The following is a 14,641-nucleotide window of genomic DNA, read 5'->3' as shown; positions in this document are numbered from 1 at the left end:
CCCGGCGAACGGGAGGTGGACGTCGTCTTCATCAACAACCGAACGTGTGACCGAGTACGGAGGTGCTGCCCGTTCGTGGCGCCGGAACCGATCGTGATCAAGATCTTCTACGCGCTTTTGCAAGCGGCAAGTGAACGTCTACCGCAGCAACAAGAGCCTCATCTTGTAGGCTTTGGAATCTCTTCAAGGGTGAGACTCGATACCCCCTCGTTGCTACCGTCTTCTAGATTGCATCTTGGCTTGGATTGCGTGTTCGCGGTAGGAAAATTTTTGTTTTCTATGCAACGTTATCCTACACCCCATACGCGACTGGCCCCAGGCGTCATTGACTCGACAAGAAGCTGAACAAGTGAAAAAGGAAGTTACAGATCCAACGGTTAGAGTGAAAAGTGGGAGAGCAAATTCACTGTAGCAGTAACAACGTGCGATCCAGATTGATTTGCCCCCTGGAGATGGCCTGGTTGGCCGGGTAGTGTTGGAACATTTATAGGAAGAATGCATGTATGAACTGTTGAATGCAATGCAATTCTATCTTCCGCGCTATTTTTTTAAAAAAATAATATGCAGTTCTATTTAGCGTATCTAATATGCGCATTCGTTTTTCAAACCCCAAATCTGCTTTCGGGTGTCTTGGATAGGTGTTTTGGGTTTTGGGGTTTAGGGTAAAGATGCTCTGACCATGGTACGGCCTTGGGCACAGCCATGAAGTGGGGGCGCATTCTGGGTGAGGATAAAATCTGTCAACACGAGCCCACCTGGAAGTGAATATATGGGTGCCCCGCCGATGGGAATTGTTGTTTGCATACCTGCATTAGAGAATCTCCAACAGACGCGCGTCAAGACGCCCACGCGGTAAAAATCGAGTTTAGCACGCCGGCACCAAAATAATTCGCTCCAACAGACAGGCGGCGCGTTAATTTTTTCCCAGCACGCGAAATTGTGGCCCAACACGCTGGATATTTGGCGGACGCAGCACCGCACGCGGTAAAGGAAAAGGGGAGCGTGCGAAGTCCAACAGACGCTCCGAAACTTCCGCACGCTGCTCCACCGAAACCTTCACCCCTTTCTCCTCCGGCGGATTCGCGACGCCTACCAAGCGGGTCTCACATGGAAAAACAACGAGGCGCCTCTTCCCTGCAGCCGCCGCGCATCCAGGCGTCCGAATCGCCGCTCCGCTGTAGCCAAATCGCCGCTGCGACCTCGTTGCATCCGCAGTGCCCGCAAGGTGTTTGAAGGTATGCGCCGGCCTTTTTTGAATTAGATTTTGTAGTTCGTTTGTTGAATTTGTTGCACTTCATTCATGGATAGATGAACTCTTCATACGATTCATCCGATGAAGAATGGGATATTCAAGAAGAAGAAGAGATGGCAATGATATGGGCTATGCGCGCAAGGAAGAGGTCGAAGCATGGTGGTTCCATTGTTGGTCGACATAAATTGGGGTAGGAGAGGATTGAAGGACACGATAAGTTGTTTAGAATGCCACATTTCCAGAGAGCTGTTTTTGTCGTTCGTTTCAGAGGATCTCAAAAAGTACGACAAGTTCTTTGAGCAACGGAGGAATGCCTCCGGAGAACTAGGGCATAGTACGGAGCAAAAAGTCACCGCTACTTTGCGTATGTTGGCATACGGGATACCAGCTGATCTAGTTGATGACCATTTGGCGATGGGAGAGATCCAAGCTATCAAGTGTGTCAAGTGATTTGCCGTTGCAATGGTGAAGGTGTTCGGCGAGGTTTATTTGCGAGCACCCAATGAAGCTCATACATCAAGGCTTCTTGAGTTCAACCTCTTTCAACAAAGGGTGGAGTTACGCATTCGTCGTTCGATTTGAGAGCAAAGCCGGTCATCCTCCACACCATCAGATGCATATCTAACGTCTAGAACTAGCGTAAACAAACTTTTGCAATTCCCCTCAGTTTTTTGAAAAATCAACCCGCAGTCATGAGCTTTTCCACTTAAAAAGAAAGGGTATATTGCTATACCTTAACCTTCCTGATATTTACAATGAATACACCACTGTGGTGATTTACTTCAGGTAGAGAGTATTACAACAAAAAATATCATCCCCACATACAATTTTTTTATAGTATTACAACAAAATCGTCACTACATTTATAGAAAAGTAATGTTACAAAAAAGTGATTAAAGAACATTTTTGCTGCAGATTGATTTGCAACAAAAATCACCAACGATGTCAACACAAATAAAAATGAGTACAAAAACAGTGCGTTTTACAAAAATACAAAAGTGGTTAAGAAATTTTTCTTTTGCCACGGATTCATTTGCAACAAAAGTCTCAGATTATTTTAACAAGAACAACTAGGGATTACAACACATAAACCTTGTGTTTGCAGCATATTGAAAAACACGTAAACATCATTGGAAATTTTAGGCAACACAAAATTTTAGCGAACATCCAAAAAGTATTACTCCCTCCGGTCTCTTTAATTTGACCCGGATTTAGTACAACTTTGTACTAAATTCGAGTCAATTAAAAAAGACAGGAGGGAGTACAACATATGGCGTGTGATTTTCCAGCAAAAGGCATACACCTTTGTTGCAATTTGGAACCACGAATGCAACATAAAAAAATCCAGAGGAAACACAAACTTTATAGCAAACGTTATAAAACTCTGCAAGATATTGTGTCTTCGCATGTCCGTGTTCATAATATATCGAGTGTACATGTACAACATCCCACGTATACACCTTTGAAAACAAAAGCTAACAACAAATAGCTTTGTGATGGTTTCATTGTGTAGCTACATATCTTCACATCCAACTTGATGCAGGCAAAGTGGACCCATATACTGATACACAACGAAGGAGTAGAAAAAAGTTGTATGATGGGGATCCACATAAAGCAACCGAACCAATAACAGAACGTGCAGGAGCTACCGCGGGAAAATCTGCTATTACCTTTGTTTCATCATAATATAGGAGTAGCAAACATACTACATAACTTGTCATGCGTGTGAAGCTAGCTAGTCGTGAGCGCGGCAAAGGCTATCGCGCTAGGCAGGCCAAAACTAGCGCGGGCAAGAGGACCGATTGTCAGGACTCGACTGGTCGCCAGATTTAGATCAACAAATCGGTATTTCAGTTAAACTAGTTTGAGCAAGTAATTTTACGTGGTATCGGAGCTATAAGGTCACGGGTTCAAATCATAGCCAAATAAATATTATCGGCCTTTTAAGAAAATACCCCCCAAAAAATCTAGCTATCCACGTCTGAGGCCCGTGTGTCTACAAAATCCCACTAGCCTAGCCGTGAGAAGATATGTTGAATATAATTACATAATCTCTTCTAGCAAATCGCTCTTTAGTTTAACTAACTAGAGTATGCAATTTTATAGGTCGTGTGCTGGTGTCTGATACACCAATATCTTTTTACTCAAAACTAGTAATTCTAGTTTTTCCCCTTGCGACCTGAAGTTGCTGCTTTTGTCGTCCTTTTTTTTGGCTTTATTTATGTCATGCAAGGCATGGCTAAAGATGTCAAACATGTTTACAAAATTTCATTATATGATGGAACCGGGGGCAGGTCCTATTTCTTTATAAAATATTGCAAAAAAAAAATCTGCCCAACGTGAGCCACATGATTTTGATGGAGCCTTCCGTAAAGTTGAGGGACTGTTTGATTTGAAGGATTTTTAAAAGAATCTTGTAGAATTTTTACCTATAGGATTTTTTTTCCTATACTACACTTTTATAAGATTTCTAATAAGAGGTTAGACCTCTTGGAAAAATTCCTTTGTGTTTATGACAACTATGTTATGTCTTCAATCTCTATAGAAATTTTCAATGGCTTTCCTATGCTGCCATCGAACAATTAGTTGTACCAATTTTTATAGGTTTTTTTCCCATAGGATTGAAAGAGGCAGATCATAGCAATTCTTTGTTTTCCTATTCTTTTACTTTTCCTATCATATAAATCAAGCGCAAGAGTAGGAATATTGTGCAATCGAAAAGAACGATGTGACTGATGGGAGTATACAATGCCGATACTTGTTTTTTGGAATCATGCATGCATGTACAATGGTGATACAAACACAATCACACAAATTCTGAACTTTGTCGTGCGAGCGGTTCTTTTTTTTCTTTTGGAATCATGTACAATGCTGATACAAATAGTTGAACCCTGTCGTGCGAGCGATTGGGCATGTCAGTTCTTCCTGAGGATCCTGATGTTTCTCCAGCGCGACTCCATGCGCGCCGAGGCGTCCCTCTGCATGTAGACGCCGAACTTGAAGAAGTGCAGGTCGCCGCCGCGGCCGGGGAAGGTGAGCTTCAGCTGGCCATCGACGAAGACGGCGAGCCTCGACGCGCCGACGTCGTGGACGACGTTCACCCGGAGCCAGCGGTCGTAGATGCCGTCCTCGATGACCTGCTGGTTGTAGTACCAGAGCGCGCCGCCGTAGACGTGCAGCATGAGCGTGGTGGCCGTGGCGTCGCCGCCGAACACCTGCATGATGGACATGCCCGACGAGCCGGACGGCACGTACACGAGGCCCTCGAATTGCCACACGCCGGACGAGTAGTCGTATCCCTGAAATTGGTGCCAATGTATTTACATATCAGAACGTTCTACGCACGATTGCATTATTGGTAAATGTGGTGGTGGTACTTACGGTCATCCTCATCTCGGTCCTGGGCTTGGTGTCGCTCTGGGGCGAGTAGGGGTCATCGGAGGGCGCTATCCACATCTGCCGCACGGTGCCGTTGAAGCTGTACCGCGAGCTCGCCGGCATGTTGTATGGCTTCTGCAGCATGAAGTTGCTCGCGCTCAGGCTCACCGCCGTGAACCCGGCCGTCGGGTCCTGAGCCCTCGCCGGCGGTGGTGATGCTAGCAGGACAGCCAGCAGGCACACGGCAATCCATTGAAAAGAGCGAGACGCCATGTGTATGTGTGTGCGCGTTGCCCTTGTGGCGAGTACGGCTAATCAGGTTCTCTGCAGTTTATATAGTGACCTTGGGATGTCCACACCGAGAGAAACTGGTAGCTTAAATTCAATATATGCCATACATGCTTACGGTGAGATGATTGATTGGTTTGAGTCTCGATCTGAAGGGAATTACTAATCGAAAGGTCCTTACTCCACGTTAATCTTAGACATCGAAAGGTCTAAATGGCTGATTATGTTGGCAAATCAAAACAAAATGTGCGCAGTCCTTAAAATACACAGTTCAGCTCGCGTGTACTATCAGCCAGCAGGTCTGATTCTAACAATCACAGCAGGTCTAAATGGTTGTTGCCGTACGTTTTTGTCCGCGCTAGAAAATATGTCGTGCGTTTTCGGCCATCCCCAAAGGGAAATTGTCGGGAAACTTACATGTTTACAACAGTGCGCAGTCTAATGTCTTCTGAAACAGAGGGCTTGGTTACCGGGCTGGTATAAATGGAGCCGACCCAGCTCTCATGCCATGTCAAACTGGTACTGTATTACAAGTACCAGGAGGAAGCATCTAAAAGTTTGGTTGGATCCTGGGAATCTGGGATTCATCAAGCCCCAGCTTGCAAAAAAACTTAAATAACTCAAAAACCTCTGAATGTTTTAGCTCATGTGCGTACGGATGTGAACTCTCTAGTTTTAACTATTCGTTAACACATGTTTTGATTCATGTCTACACAAGGTGAAAATGGATATGCATATTTTGCTTTTATGAATCACAATTTTTTTCCCTTTTTTGGAGTTTATAAATTAACGTATTTTGTACTGAGTAGCAAAGTTTACAGATAGGTAGAACGCATCTATATGTATATGTGAAGCAATAATATGTGTTTTAAACTTGTAATTATACATGATGAATATTTGAAAATAGCAGACTCCATGGAGTTCATGCGGAAAAAACGGCAATCCAGGAAGAATGGGCAGATTAAGTGACACACCAGTACAGTAGTACACCACACAAAAATATAAAATCATTTTTTATCATCTAATTTACACTTAGCATAACTACACTATTTCCCATAGCCCTTAAATACCAAATCATGCTGAACCATCTGTTGATGTCCGGGTATTAGCTACTCAACTGCCTACCTACAGTCAATTGTAAGCGATATAGTTTTGGTACCTTTACACCGTCTGAGACGAGAGATAGTATGACCGTTCAAGATCGAATTAATTAATTTTGTAGGTAATTCATCAGAAACTGTGACGAATTTTGTAGGTAATTTTTACGGAATCACCTGCCAGTTCTTCTTGGTCACAAAAGAGTACAAGGTTGAATCAGCTGCCAGTTCTTTCAACGCTCACTGTTTTTCAAACCGACCGAAATACCTCCGATTATTCTTAGCTCCACATCATTTTGTCACGGAAAAGTAAAATGAAAACAGCAGTCAGTAAGTCAGATGGTGTTTATTAAGCTGCAATGGTTACCTGGATGAAGCGACTTACAACTGCTTGAAAACATGGAACACTTGACCTAGTCAAGCACTACAATTTGGCTACCCCAGAGATGAAATATCTCGTTCTCATTGTATCAGAAGAAAGTAAACAAGATTGTAGCTTGACATCCTTTTTGTCTGATTGGTTTTCTGGGTAGTTTGTGGACGCACAAACGAGTACCATGGGCAGAGTTCCATTTCAATCTCGATGTTCATTGGAATTTGGGAGATTTCACATCTTGCTCTTTGCCACAAGTAAAATGTTCCTAAAATGTATGAGATCACAGTATACTAGTAAAAAGTCTGGCAATGCATCAATTTGTTCAATTTGCCACTGTATAGGAGATGGTCACATGACCCTATCACATATTTATATTCACAAGATAAAGTGCAATTGCAAATTTTCTCTTCCTACAATCATGAGCCCTCCACACAAAAAAATGCATACATCTCTCAACTACAGCGTATGAAACAAAAGGGATCAAGAATAAACTATAAAAAGGGATGCCGGCGTGGTATTGCAAGAATATCAACTATCGCCATTGATAATGTCAGCAATCATCTTCATTTGAATAACATCATCATCCAAGGCATACTATTCGCTAAGTCATTCAGCTCCCATCGAACCGAAGTATACAGGACACAACGAAATTACCTGGTATAAGCCAAAGAAAGATTTTCTCAGAAAATGTTTTAATAGTAGAAAAGGTAAATGGGGGGAGATATAAGTAAAGTACCGACCAGTTAATCAAAATGCATCTGCACTCCTACCACCTCTCTTGCTAACTAATTCGCAGAGTCGGCAGGGCAGCGAGTCAAGGCTCATTTCACGTGCTCTGCCAAAGTTACCCAGAATACCACACCTCCTCCATGCATGGTATTCCGCATACGCTACAGGATCATTCGCAAGCGCTTTCACATATGATGCCAGTTCTTTAAGAGAGCTGAATTTGGAGGCATCGATGACAGAATTGGGAGGGATGAAATCCCAGACGTTGGGTGCACCGAAGTATATTGGCACTGACCCAGCCTCCAATGCATAGAATAACTTCTCTGTCACATAGCTTTCTGTATTGGTGTTTTCAATTGCAAGAACAAACTTGTACTGTGACATTGCGCAGTGTAGGTGATCCCACCAGTGTGGTGATCCATTGGCATTATTTGAGCAAACTGGATACATGGATAGTGCCATGTCAGGACCACCAACATTATTTAAGCATTTTCCAAAGGAATGGTGTGGCACCAATGAGAGGAAATCTTTTGCAAGCTTGTCTCTGTGAGGAAGACACCTTGAAGATGACCAGTAGACAAGTGCATCCTGATACAAGGCAGGAAATCAGCAGTTCAGGCAATTATAAAGCGTATTAGAACAACAGTTGTATTGCAGCAGGATAATTCTATCTTCATTACAACACCAATGCAGATGGCTGTAGATGGTTGCTGAAGTGTTAAATGTTTGAAAGACAACTAACAATATCTAATTATGCCAATCTTATATAGTCCATTTGTACTTTTTCAACTGATGAACAGTGATACCACAGGGAATCATACTGCCAAGCATAACATAGTTGGAGATACTAATGTCAAATAAGCATGGTTGGATATATATAATGCATGGAAACTGAAAAGTCACCACCTACATGATACATGTAATAAAAGTGTCATATACCATGATGTTGCTATACTGTGGAATCTACACTATACAGGATTTGGACTTACATTTGTCTTTTCTGTTGATATATGGTAACTCCTGCTACTGTGGAAAGATTTTCCAGCATATGTTACTTGCACATCATCATTAGCATGGTAACCTATAAAAATGTCTTCAAAACCAGTTGGCTTCCTAGCAGCCTCCAGATCCAGATAAACACGAAGAGGTAGACCTTTCATTCTCTGCATAATAAATAAATAATTTGAAGTTGATACACCGAAGTATTACGAATTTACGTTAAGAAAAAAATGTAAATAGCGCGTATCTGTTAGTCAAAAAGACAATGGAGTTTGAATTCCGCAGAGGTTGTTCCAAAATTGCAATCTTATGACTACAAGCATGTGACTCATGCCATTTATGACCCAAACCAAACTAACAAGGTAACTGATAGCACATTGGTAATGTAAGTGTTGGCAAGCAATCTGAATTAACTGAGAGCAGAAAAACTAGACAAATGCAGAAATGTTGATTCCCTGATCCATAGTTACAGCCCCCAACTAATGCTGAAAACAATTGTCTGAATAAAACTGTACTAGTTCTCAGAGCTATCCTACACAAGCATTGTATAGCTCATTAATCTTGAGGATTTACCTTTAGCTTTTAGAAGATTTCTAGATTCACTTCTCCATGGTTGAGTTTACTTATTCATTAAAAACCTTTATTGATTATCTATAGTGATATGGTGCTATAGTCAAGAAGACGCTAAATCATTATTCAGCTTCCGAACAACCACATTGAATGTCAGTTTGCATCCTTATGGCAGCAGAGGGAAGGAAGTGCAGTACCTCCATCGGCGGCGTGGCGCCCTCGAAGAGCATCGCGTCGGGCCGGTCGACGACGGCGGCGGCCTTGCTCCACACGCAGCTGACGCCGCAGCGGCACGTGTACACCCCGTCGAGCGCGTCGGGGATCCACGTCCACCCCTTGACGAACACCCCGACGTGCCGCGTCTTCATCTCCTCGCACGTCGCGCCTGCCCACCCCGCCCCGCCGGTGATGGCGGCCATGGCAGAGGCCGTGGTCGCGTTGGCGGCGCCGATCTTGGCGCGGATGCGGGGGCACCCGACAGCGGCGTCCCAGGCGCCGAAGGCGGCGAGGACGGAGGTGAAGGCGTGCCCCTTGCGGGAGCCGACGGAGTCGAGCGCCGTATCGAAGCGGCGGCGCTCCGCGGCGGCGGCGGCGTCGGCGATGGGGGTCAGCGGGGTGGAGAAGGAGGAGGTTATGGAGGGCAGCTCGAAGTAGCCGGAGAGGAGGATGAGCAGGATGGCGGCGGAGGCGAGCATCGGGGCCACGTAGTTGGCGCGCTTCGGCACGAGCATCGAGGCAGCGGGCATCCTGGGAGCTTCGGGAAGCTCCTCCGCTCGCCGGAGCCGGAGATCTCGGAGGCGAGGCGGAAAGAACGAAGAGGAGCAGGGGCCTTTTTGGAAATCTGACGGAGGTTTCTTCACTTCTCCAGGCTCTGTCAGTCAGTGTCAGTGGTTTTCTGTAGTAGCGCTAGCTTTGCAATTAGGCCCTTGTGGATAGACTTTTTTACGCTATGAGGCACGGTGGTTAGACTGGCTGGGTCTAGTCGTCTCGTGGGTGGCGGTCGACGGCTGCTGTTTACCATTCCCGGCATACTTTGCATGTATCGGATTTTTTTTTTTTGCGAATGGATGGTTGCTTTGACTTTGGCTCTCCGACAAGAAAACGAGACACATACATTGTGTGCAACATTTGTCCCACCTCGATTTCTTTTATGCCTGTGTGAGCTGCAATTTTCATAGTACTCCATCCGTTTTAAAATAAGTGTAGAAAGTATATCTATAATTAAAATATATTCCCCCTTCTGAAATAGTCTACATTCTAGCTCTAATATTTGTTATGAAATACTCTATATTCTATCTTTTGGTCGACAACAACAACAACAACAACAACAACAACAACAACAACAACAACAACAACAGCAACAACATTAAGCCGGCAAATAACCTGGATGAGATCCAAGGCAAGCTTGCTGATACCATGGCCTCAATGAAGACTTGGAGCCAGAAAAACTTTGGTTCTATTAATAAAGAAATCAAGGTGCCGAAGAGAAGACTGGGTAATCTTCAGAAGAAAAACTATAGCAAAAAGGCACAAGAAATCAAATGTGTTTCTAGTAGACTTGATGAAATCCTCCATAGAGAAGAAATCATGTGGAGACAGCGTTCAAGAATCAAATGGCTAAAAGAAGGCGATCAAAACACCAGGTACTTCCACCGTAAAGCTACTGGGAGAGCTAAGAAGAACAGAATCCGGAAACTAAAGAAGTCGGACGGATCTGAAACCACCAATGAGGTTGACTTTATGGAGATGGCAAGCAAATTCTTCACATAACTTTACTCTGACAACCCTGATGTTGAACCTTCGCACCTGCTAGAGATGATTCAGCCCAGAATTTCAAACCAGATTAATCAAGATCTTCTAAAAGAGCTCACTGACGATGAGATTGGAAATGTCCTCTTCCAAATCGGGCCTTTAAAATCCCCCGGGCCTGACGGACTGCCGGCGCGGTTCTTCCAAAGAAACTGGGGTCTACTCAAAAAAGAAGTCTGTGAAGCCATCAAACATTTTTTCCGCGATAGCACCTTCCCTGTAGACTTCAACATGACCAAAATTGTTATCATACCCAAATCAAATGATGCTACTGACCTCAAGGATTTCAGACCCATATCTTTGTGCAATGTAATCTACAAGATAGTGGCCAAATGCCTAGTCAACAAGCTCAGACCACACCTTAATGTACTGATCTCGAAAAACCAAAGTGCCTTTCTTCCAGGTAGACTTTCTGATATCGCTTTCGAATTCTTCCACGCTATACAAAGGTTCAGGAAAGGAGACGATTCTTACTGTGCCTACAAGCTAGACCTGTCAAAAGCTTATGACAGAGTAGACTGGGATTTCTTGGAAGGAGCTCTAATCAAAATGGGTTTCGATAAAAAAAATGGGTGGGCTGGGTTATGTGTTGCGTCAGATCTGTCAAGCTCACAGTCCAGGTGAATGACCACCGCACCGAAACCATCACTCCAACGAGAGGCCTAAGGCAAGGAGATCCGCTCTCCCCTTACCTTTTCCTCTTTGTTGCTGAAAGCCTCACTTTGGTGATCAACAATGCCATGCAGTCCAATAAATTACAGGAGTTCAAAATCTGTAGAAGTTCTCCCAGTATCTCATATCTGATGTTTGCTGATGATTGTCTGTTATTCTTTCGCGCAAACCCAGAACAAGCAGGTGTGATAAAATAAGCCCTGGCTGTTTTTGAAAAGGGATCAGGACAAATGCTGAGTGTTAATAAATGCTCCATTTTGTTCACTGAACCCAACCAGCAACTTGTGAGACAGATCCTGGAGGTGTCCCGTGATACCTTTGAAGACAAATACCTGGGCTACCCAACGCCCGAGGGGCGCATGAACAAAGGTAAATTCCAACCTTCCAAGGAAAGGCTCTCCAAAAAGTTAAACAACTGGGCGGAGAAGCTCATGTCGATGGGAGCGAAAGATGAACTCATCAAGTCGGTGGCACAGGCCATTCCAACCCATGTCATGAGCATCTTCAAACTGTCTGCTGGGTTCCATGAAGATTATATGAAGCTAGTTCGCAACTTTTGGTGGGGAGAAGATGAGGAGAAGAGTAAGGTGCACTGGGCTGCGTGGGACATCCTCGTGAGCCCTAAGGATTTGGGAGGAGTCAGGTTCAGAGATACAAAGCTAATGAACCAGCCTTTGCTGGCCAGACAGTGTTGGAGAATCATCAAATACCCAAATGGCCTCTGTGCCAGATTGTTGAAATTCATTTACTACCCACGTGGGAACTTCCTAGACACTGTCTTCAGACAGGATGCATCACCATCATGGCACGGCATCAAATATGGTCTTGAGCTGATTAAGGAGGGGTTAGTCGCGAGAATTGGCAATGGCAAAAGTGTCAACATCTGGAGAGACAATTGGATTCCCAGAGACTACAACCTTAAGGTAACCCCAGGCAAGTCAAATACTAGAATCCGACGTGTTAATCATCTTATTAGAACTGATACCAATTCCTGGAATGAAGAAGTTGTCAGGAAGGTTTGCCATGATTATGATGCGGATTGGATCCTAAACCTGAAATTGCCCAATATAGCGTGTGATGATTTCATTGCTTGGCATTATGATCCTTCTGGAGTTTTCTCTGTTAGAAGTGCATACAGATTGGCTTACAATCTAAACCATGGCATTAGATGGTATGCAGGTAACAGCGGAAAACATGACAATAGCAGGGATATATGGAAAGAAAACGTTCCAAAGAAGGTTAAATTTTTTGGCTGGCGAGTAGCCTGTGACAACCTTCCTACCAAAAGGAACAAAAAGAAGAGAACTCTAGAACTAGATAGTACCTGCTCTATCTGTGGCAGAGAGGAGGAAGATAGCTACCATGCCACGGTGAGTTGCACCAAATCAAGAGCGCTAAGACTTGAAATGAGAAAACACTGGCAGCTGCCACCGAAACGTGAGTTCAAATATTCAGGCCCAAATTGGCTACAGAACCTGCTTTTCAACATAGAAAAACCTCAAAGAAGCAAAGTTCTGATGCTTCTTTGGAGGGCATGGCACCTCAGATGTGATATCTGCCATGACAAGGGTGAGGAGACCATTGCTACATCGGTAGCCTTCCTCATAAGTTACAATAATTTTCTTCAGGTGACATAGGCATCCCCAATGGGCCTGCCGAAGATGGTACCCGGGGTTTACTGAAGGCCCATAACCCGAAGAGCAAGAAGATTCGGAAGCCCAAGATACTATTAAGGAAAGCTAGAGTTGTAATAGGAAGCATTATTTGTAATCTTGCGGGACGGGTTAGAAACCCTCCCGGACTCTGTAAACTTGTGTATCACAAATCCCTCGGCTCCGCCTCCTATATAAGGGGGAGTCGAGGGACAAAGAAAGGATCGAATCATTGTCTAAACAAACCCTAGTTTTCATATCGTCGAGTACTTTTCGGCTGAAACCTTCGAGATCTACTTGCCCTCTACATCCAACGAAACCCTAGTCTACAACTCGTAGGCATTGACAAGTTAATACCTTGTCAATTGGCGCCGTCTGTGGGATCTAGAGGCGACAAGGAGCTGATCTCGATGGCACGTTCAAGATCGTCGACTTCATCAACTGCAAGCAACGCTTTGGACGGAGGTAAACATATCGAAACTGGTCTAGTCGATTTTGTTCCTCACCCGCCCTCCCGTTTGGATGCATATGCGTATATGGAGGAGCCCATGGAGATGACGTTTGGAAAGTTCCACTTCTGCGTCGAGAAAGAAGGAGCGTATCGTCTCGAAGTTCCGATCTCGTCGGGATTATCGGCGGTTGATCCTGATCTTTCAAGCTCAGCATCATCCATCGAGTCAGGCGACGAGGAGACTTCGTCGCCACGCTTCATCAGCACCAGGGCAAGCGAAAAACTTGTCAAGATCTTCAGCGACATGTCCTTCGAGTCATCTGCGGACTCCTATATAAGCGATGACTCGAGCGACACCGACAGCTTCAACTTCATCGACAAATCCATCACTGTCGGAAAGGTCTTCACCAATCTCTATGATGGTGTCACCAAACTCGACAAAATCCAAAATCCAAAATATCATCAGATTTACGCAATTGGAGAACCAAGCCGGACAGAACCAGCGATGTCAGAGGCTTTCGACGATGCGGGAAATCCGTATGTCGATCCCGCAGATCTCACGTGAGGTTTGGGGACAAAATATAACGGACCAGGAACACGAGAGATGGTGCGATTTCCGCAAGCAGTGTGGGATCGAGTCGCAAGAGCTATTGATGGTACAGAACCAATGACCATTACGGCGACACCTGAGGAGCTACAAGCGTATCAATATAGACTCGCACGCACCAAGAGGGAGCTCGAGAAACAGAAAATCGAGTTGGATAGGAGGCAGGAAGCAACATCTACGTCAAGCAGGCGAAGAGCGGAGCTAAGTCGACATTCAGGAACTTCGGGAGATAGTCACAGGAAGCTCGAAGGAGAGCAAGATCTCGCATGCAAAATATACCTGAAGCAGAAAGAGAAAATCTAGTTCAAACCTCGACATGTCTTTTATGTCAATCGACACGAGGGGGAACATTATTCCTAAGACACCAGAAGTTGGGTACATGGCGACGCAAGCATTCATCCTTGCATCCAAACCACCTCCCGGAGATCCACGAGAAGCATTATACAACATGGCTATGGCAGGAGTCGGGGCCATGGGAACGGCGTTTGTAACAACGCCTCCCAAAGGTTCAGCAAGGCAAAATAGTCCACGACCCGCTACAGCAGTGTCAGGTCCCGAAAGAACAAGTGGAGCACGAGACACAGCAGCGCAAGCACGAGTGGACAGAGCACGACAAAATAGAACGGAACATCGACACTCCCCAGAGTTAGATGATGAGGATATGTGTGGGTTGCCCTGCTTTACAAGGAGGGTCCAAAAAACTCGAGTTCCTTCGGGGTTTAAATTACCTGATAACTTCAAAAAATTCGACGGCCTGCAAG

At 44.7% G+C, this 14,641-nt stretch overlaps 2 protein-coding genes across 2 annotated transcripts; both read right to left on the bottom strand.

Moving 5' to 3' along the window:
• Nucleotides 1-4,167: 4,167 nt before the first annotated feature.
• LOC124652252 (citrate-binding protein-like) lies at nt 4,168-4,903 on the bottom strand. Its single transcript, XM_047191271.1, has 2 exons — nt 4,634-4,903; nt 4,168-4,551 (listed from the first exon to the last, which is right to left on the bottom strand). The coding sequence occupies exons 1-2, from the start codon at nt 4,901-4,903 to the stop codon at nt 4,168-4,170; spliced, it is 654 nt and encodes a 217-aa protein (XP_047047227.1).
• A 2,159-nt stretch (nt 4,904-7,062) lies between these two features.
• LOC124653465 (alpha-(1,4)-fucosyltransferase-like) lies at nt 7,063-9,555 on the bottom strand. Its single transcript, XM_047192526.1, has 3 exons — nt 8,887-9,555; nt 8,110-8,283; nt 7,063-7,708 (listed from the first exon to the last, which is right to left on the bottom strand). Exons 1-3 carry the CDS (start codon nt 9,433-9,435, stop codon nt 7,139-7,141), a joined length of 1,293 nt encoding a protein of 430 aa, XP_047048482.1. The 5' UTR covers nt 9,436-9,555; the 3' UTR covers nt 7,063-7,138.
• Between the last annotated feature and the right edge of the window lie 5,086 nt (nt 9,556-14,641).

Source organism: Lolium rigidum, chromosome 5 (genome assembly GCF_022539505.1).
Source record: "Lolium rigidum isolate FL_2022 chromosome 5, APGP_CSIRO_Lrig_0.1, whole genome shotgun sequence".
Lineage (NCBI taxonomy): Eukaryota > Viridiplantae > Streptophyta > Magnoliopsida > Poales > Poaceae > Lolium > Lolium rigidum.
This window is presented reverse-complemented; position numbering and strand designations above follow the sequence as displayed.

Coding starts and splice junctions, on each gene's coding strand:
- LOC124652252 (XM_047191271.1), bottom strand. CDS start 4,903: ATGGCGTCTCGCTCTTTTCAATGGATTGCCGTGTGCCTGCTGGCTGTC. Junction 4,552..4,633: donor GGACCGAGATGAGGATGACC/GTAAGTACCACC, acceptor CACCAATTTCAG/GGATACGACTACTCGTCCGG.
- LOC124653465 (XM_047192526.1), bottom strand. CDS start 9,435: ATGCCCGCTGCCTCGATGCTCGTGCCGAAGCGCGCCAACTACGTGGCC. Junction 8,284..8,886: donor GCGCCACGCCGCCGATGGAG/GTACTGCACTTC, acceptor TTTATTATGCAG/AGAATGAAAGGTCTACCTCT. Junction 7,709..8,109: donor TATCAACAGAAAAGACAAAT/GTAAGTCCAAAT, acceptor GCCTTGTATCAG/GATGCACTTGTCTACTGGTC.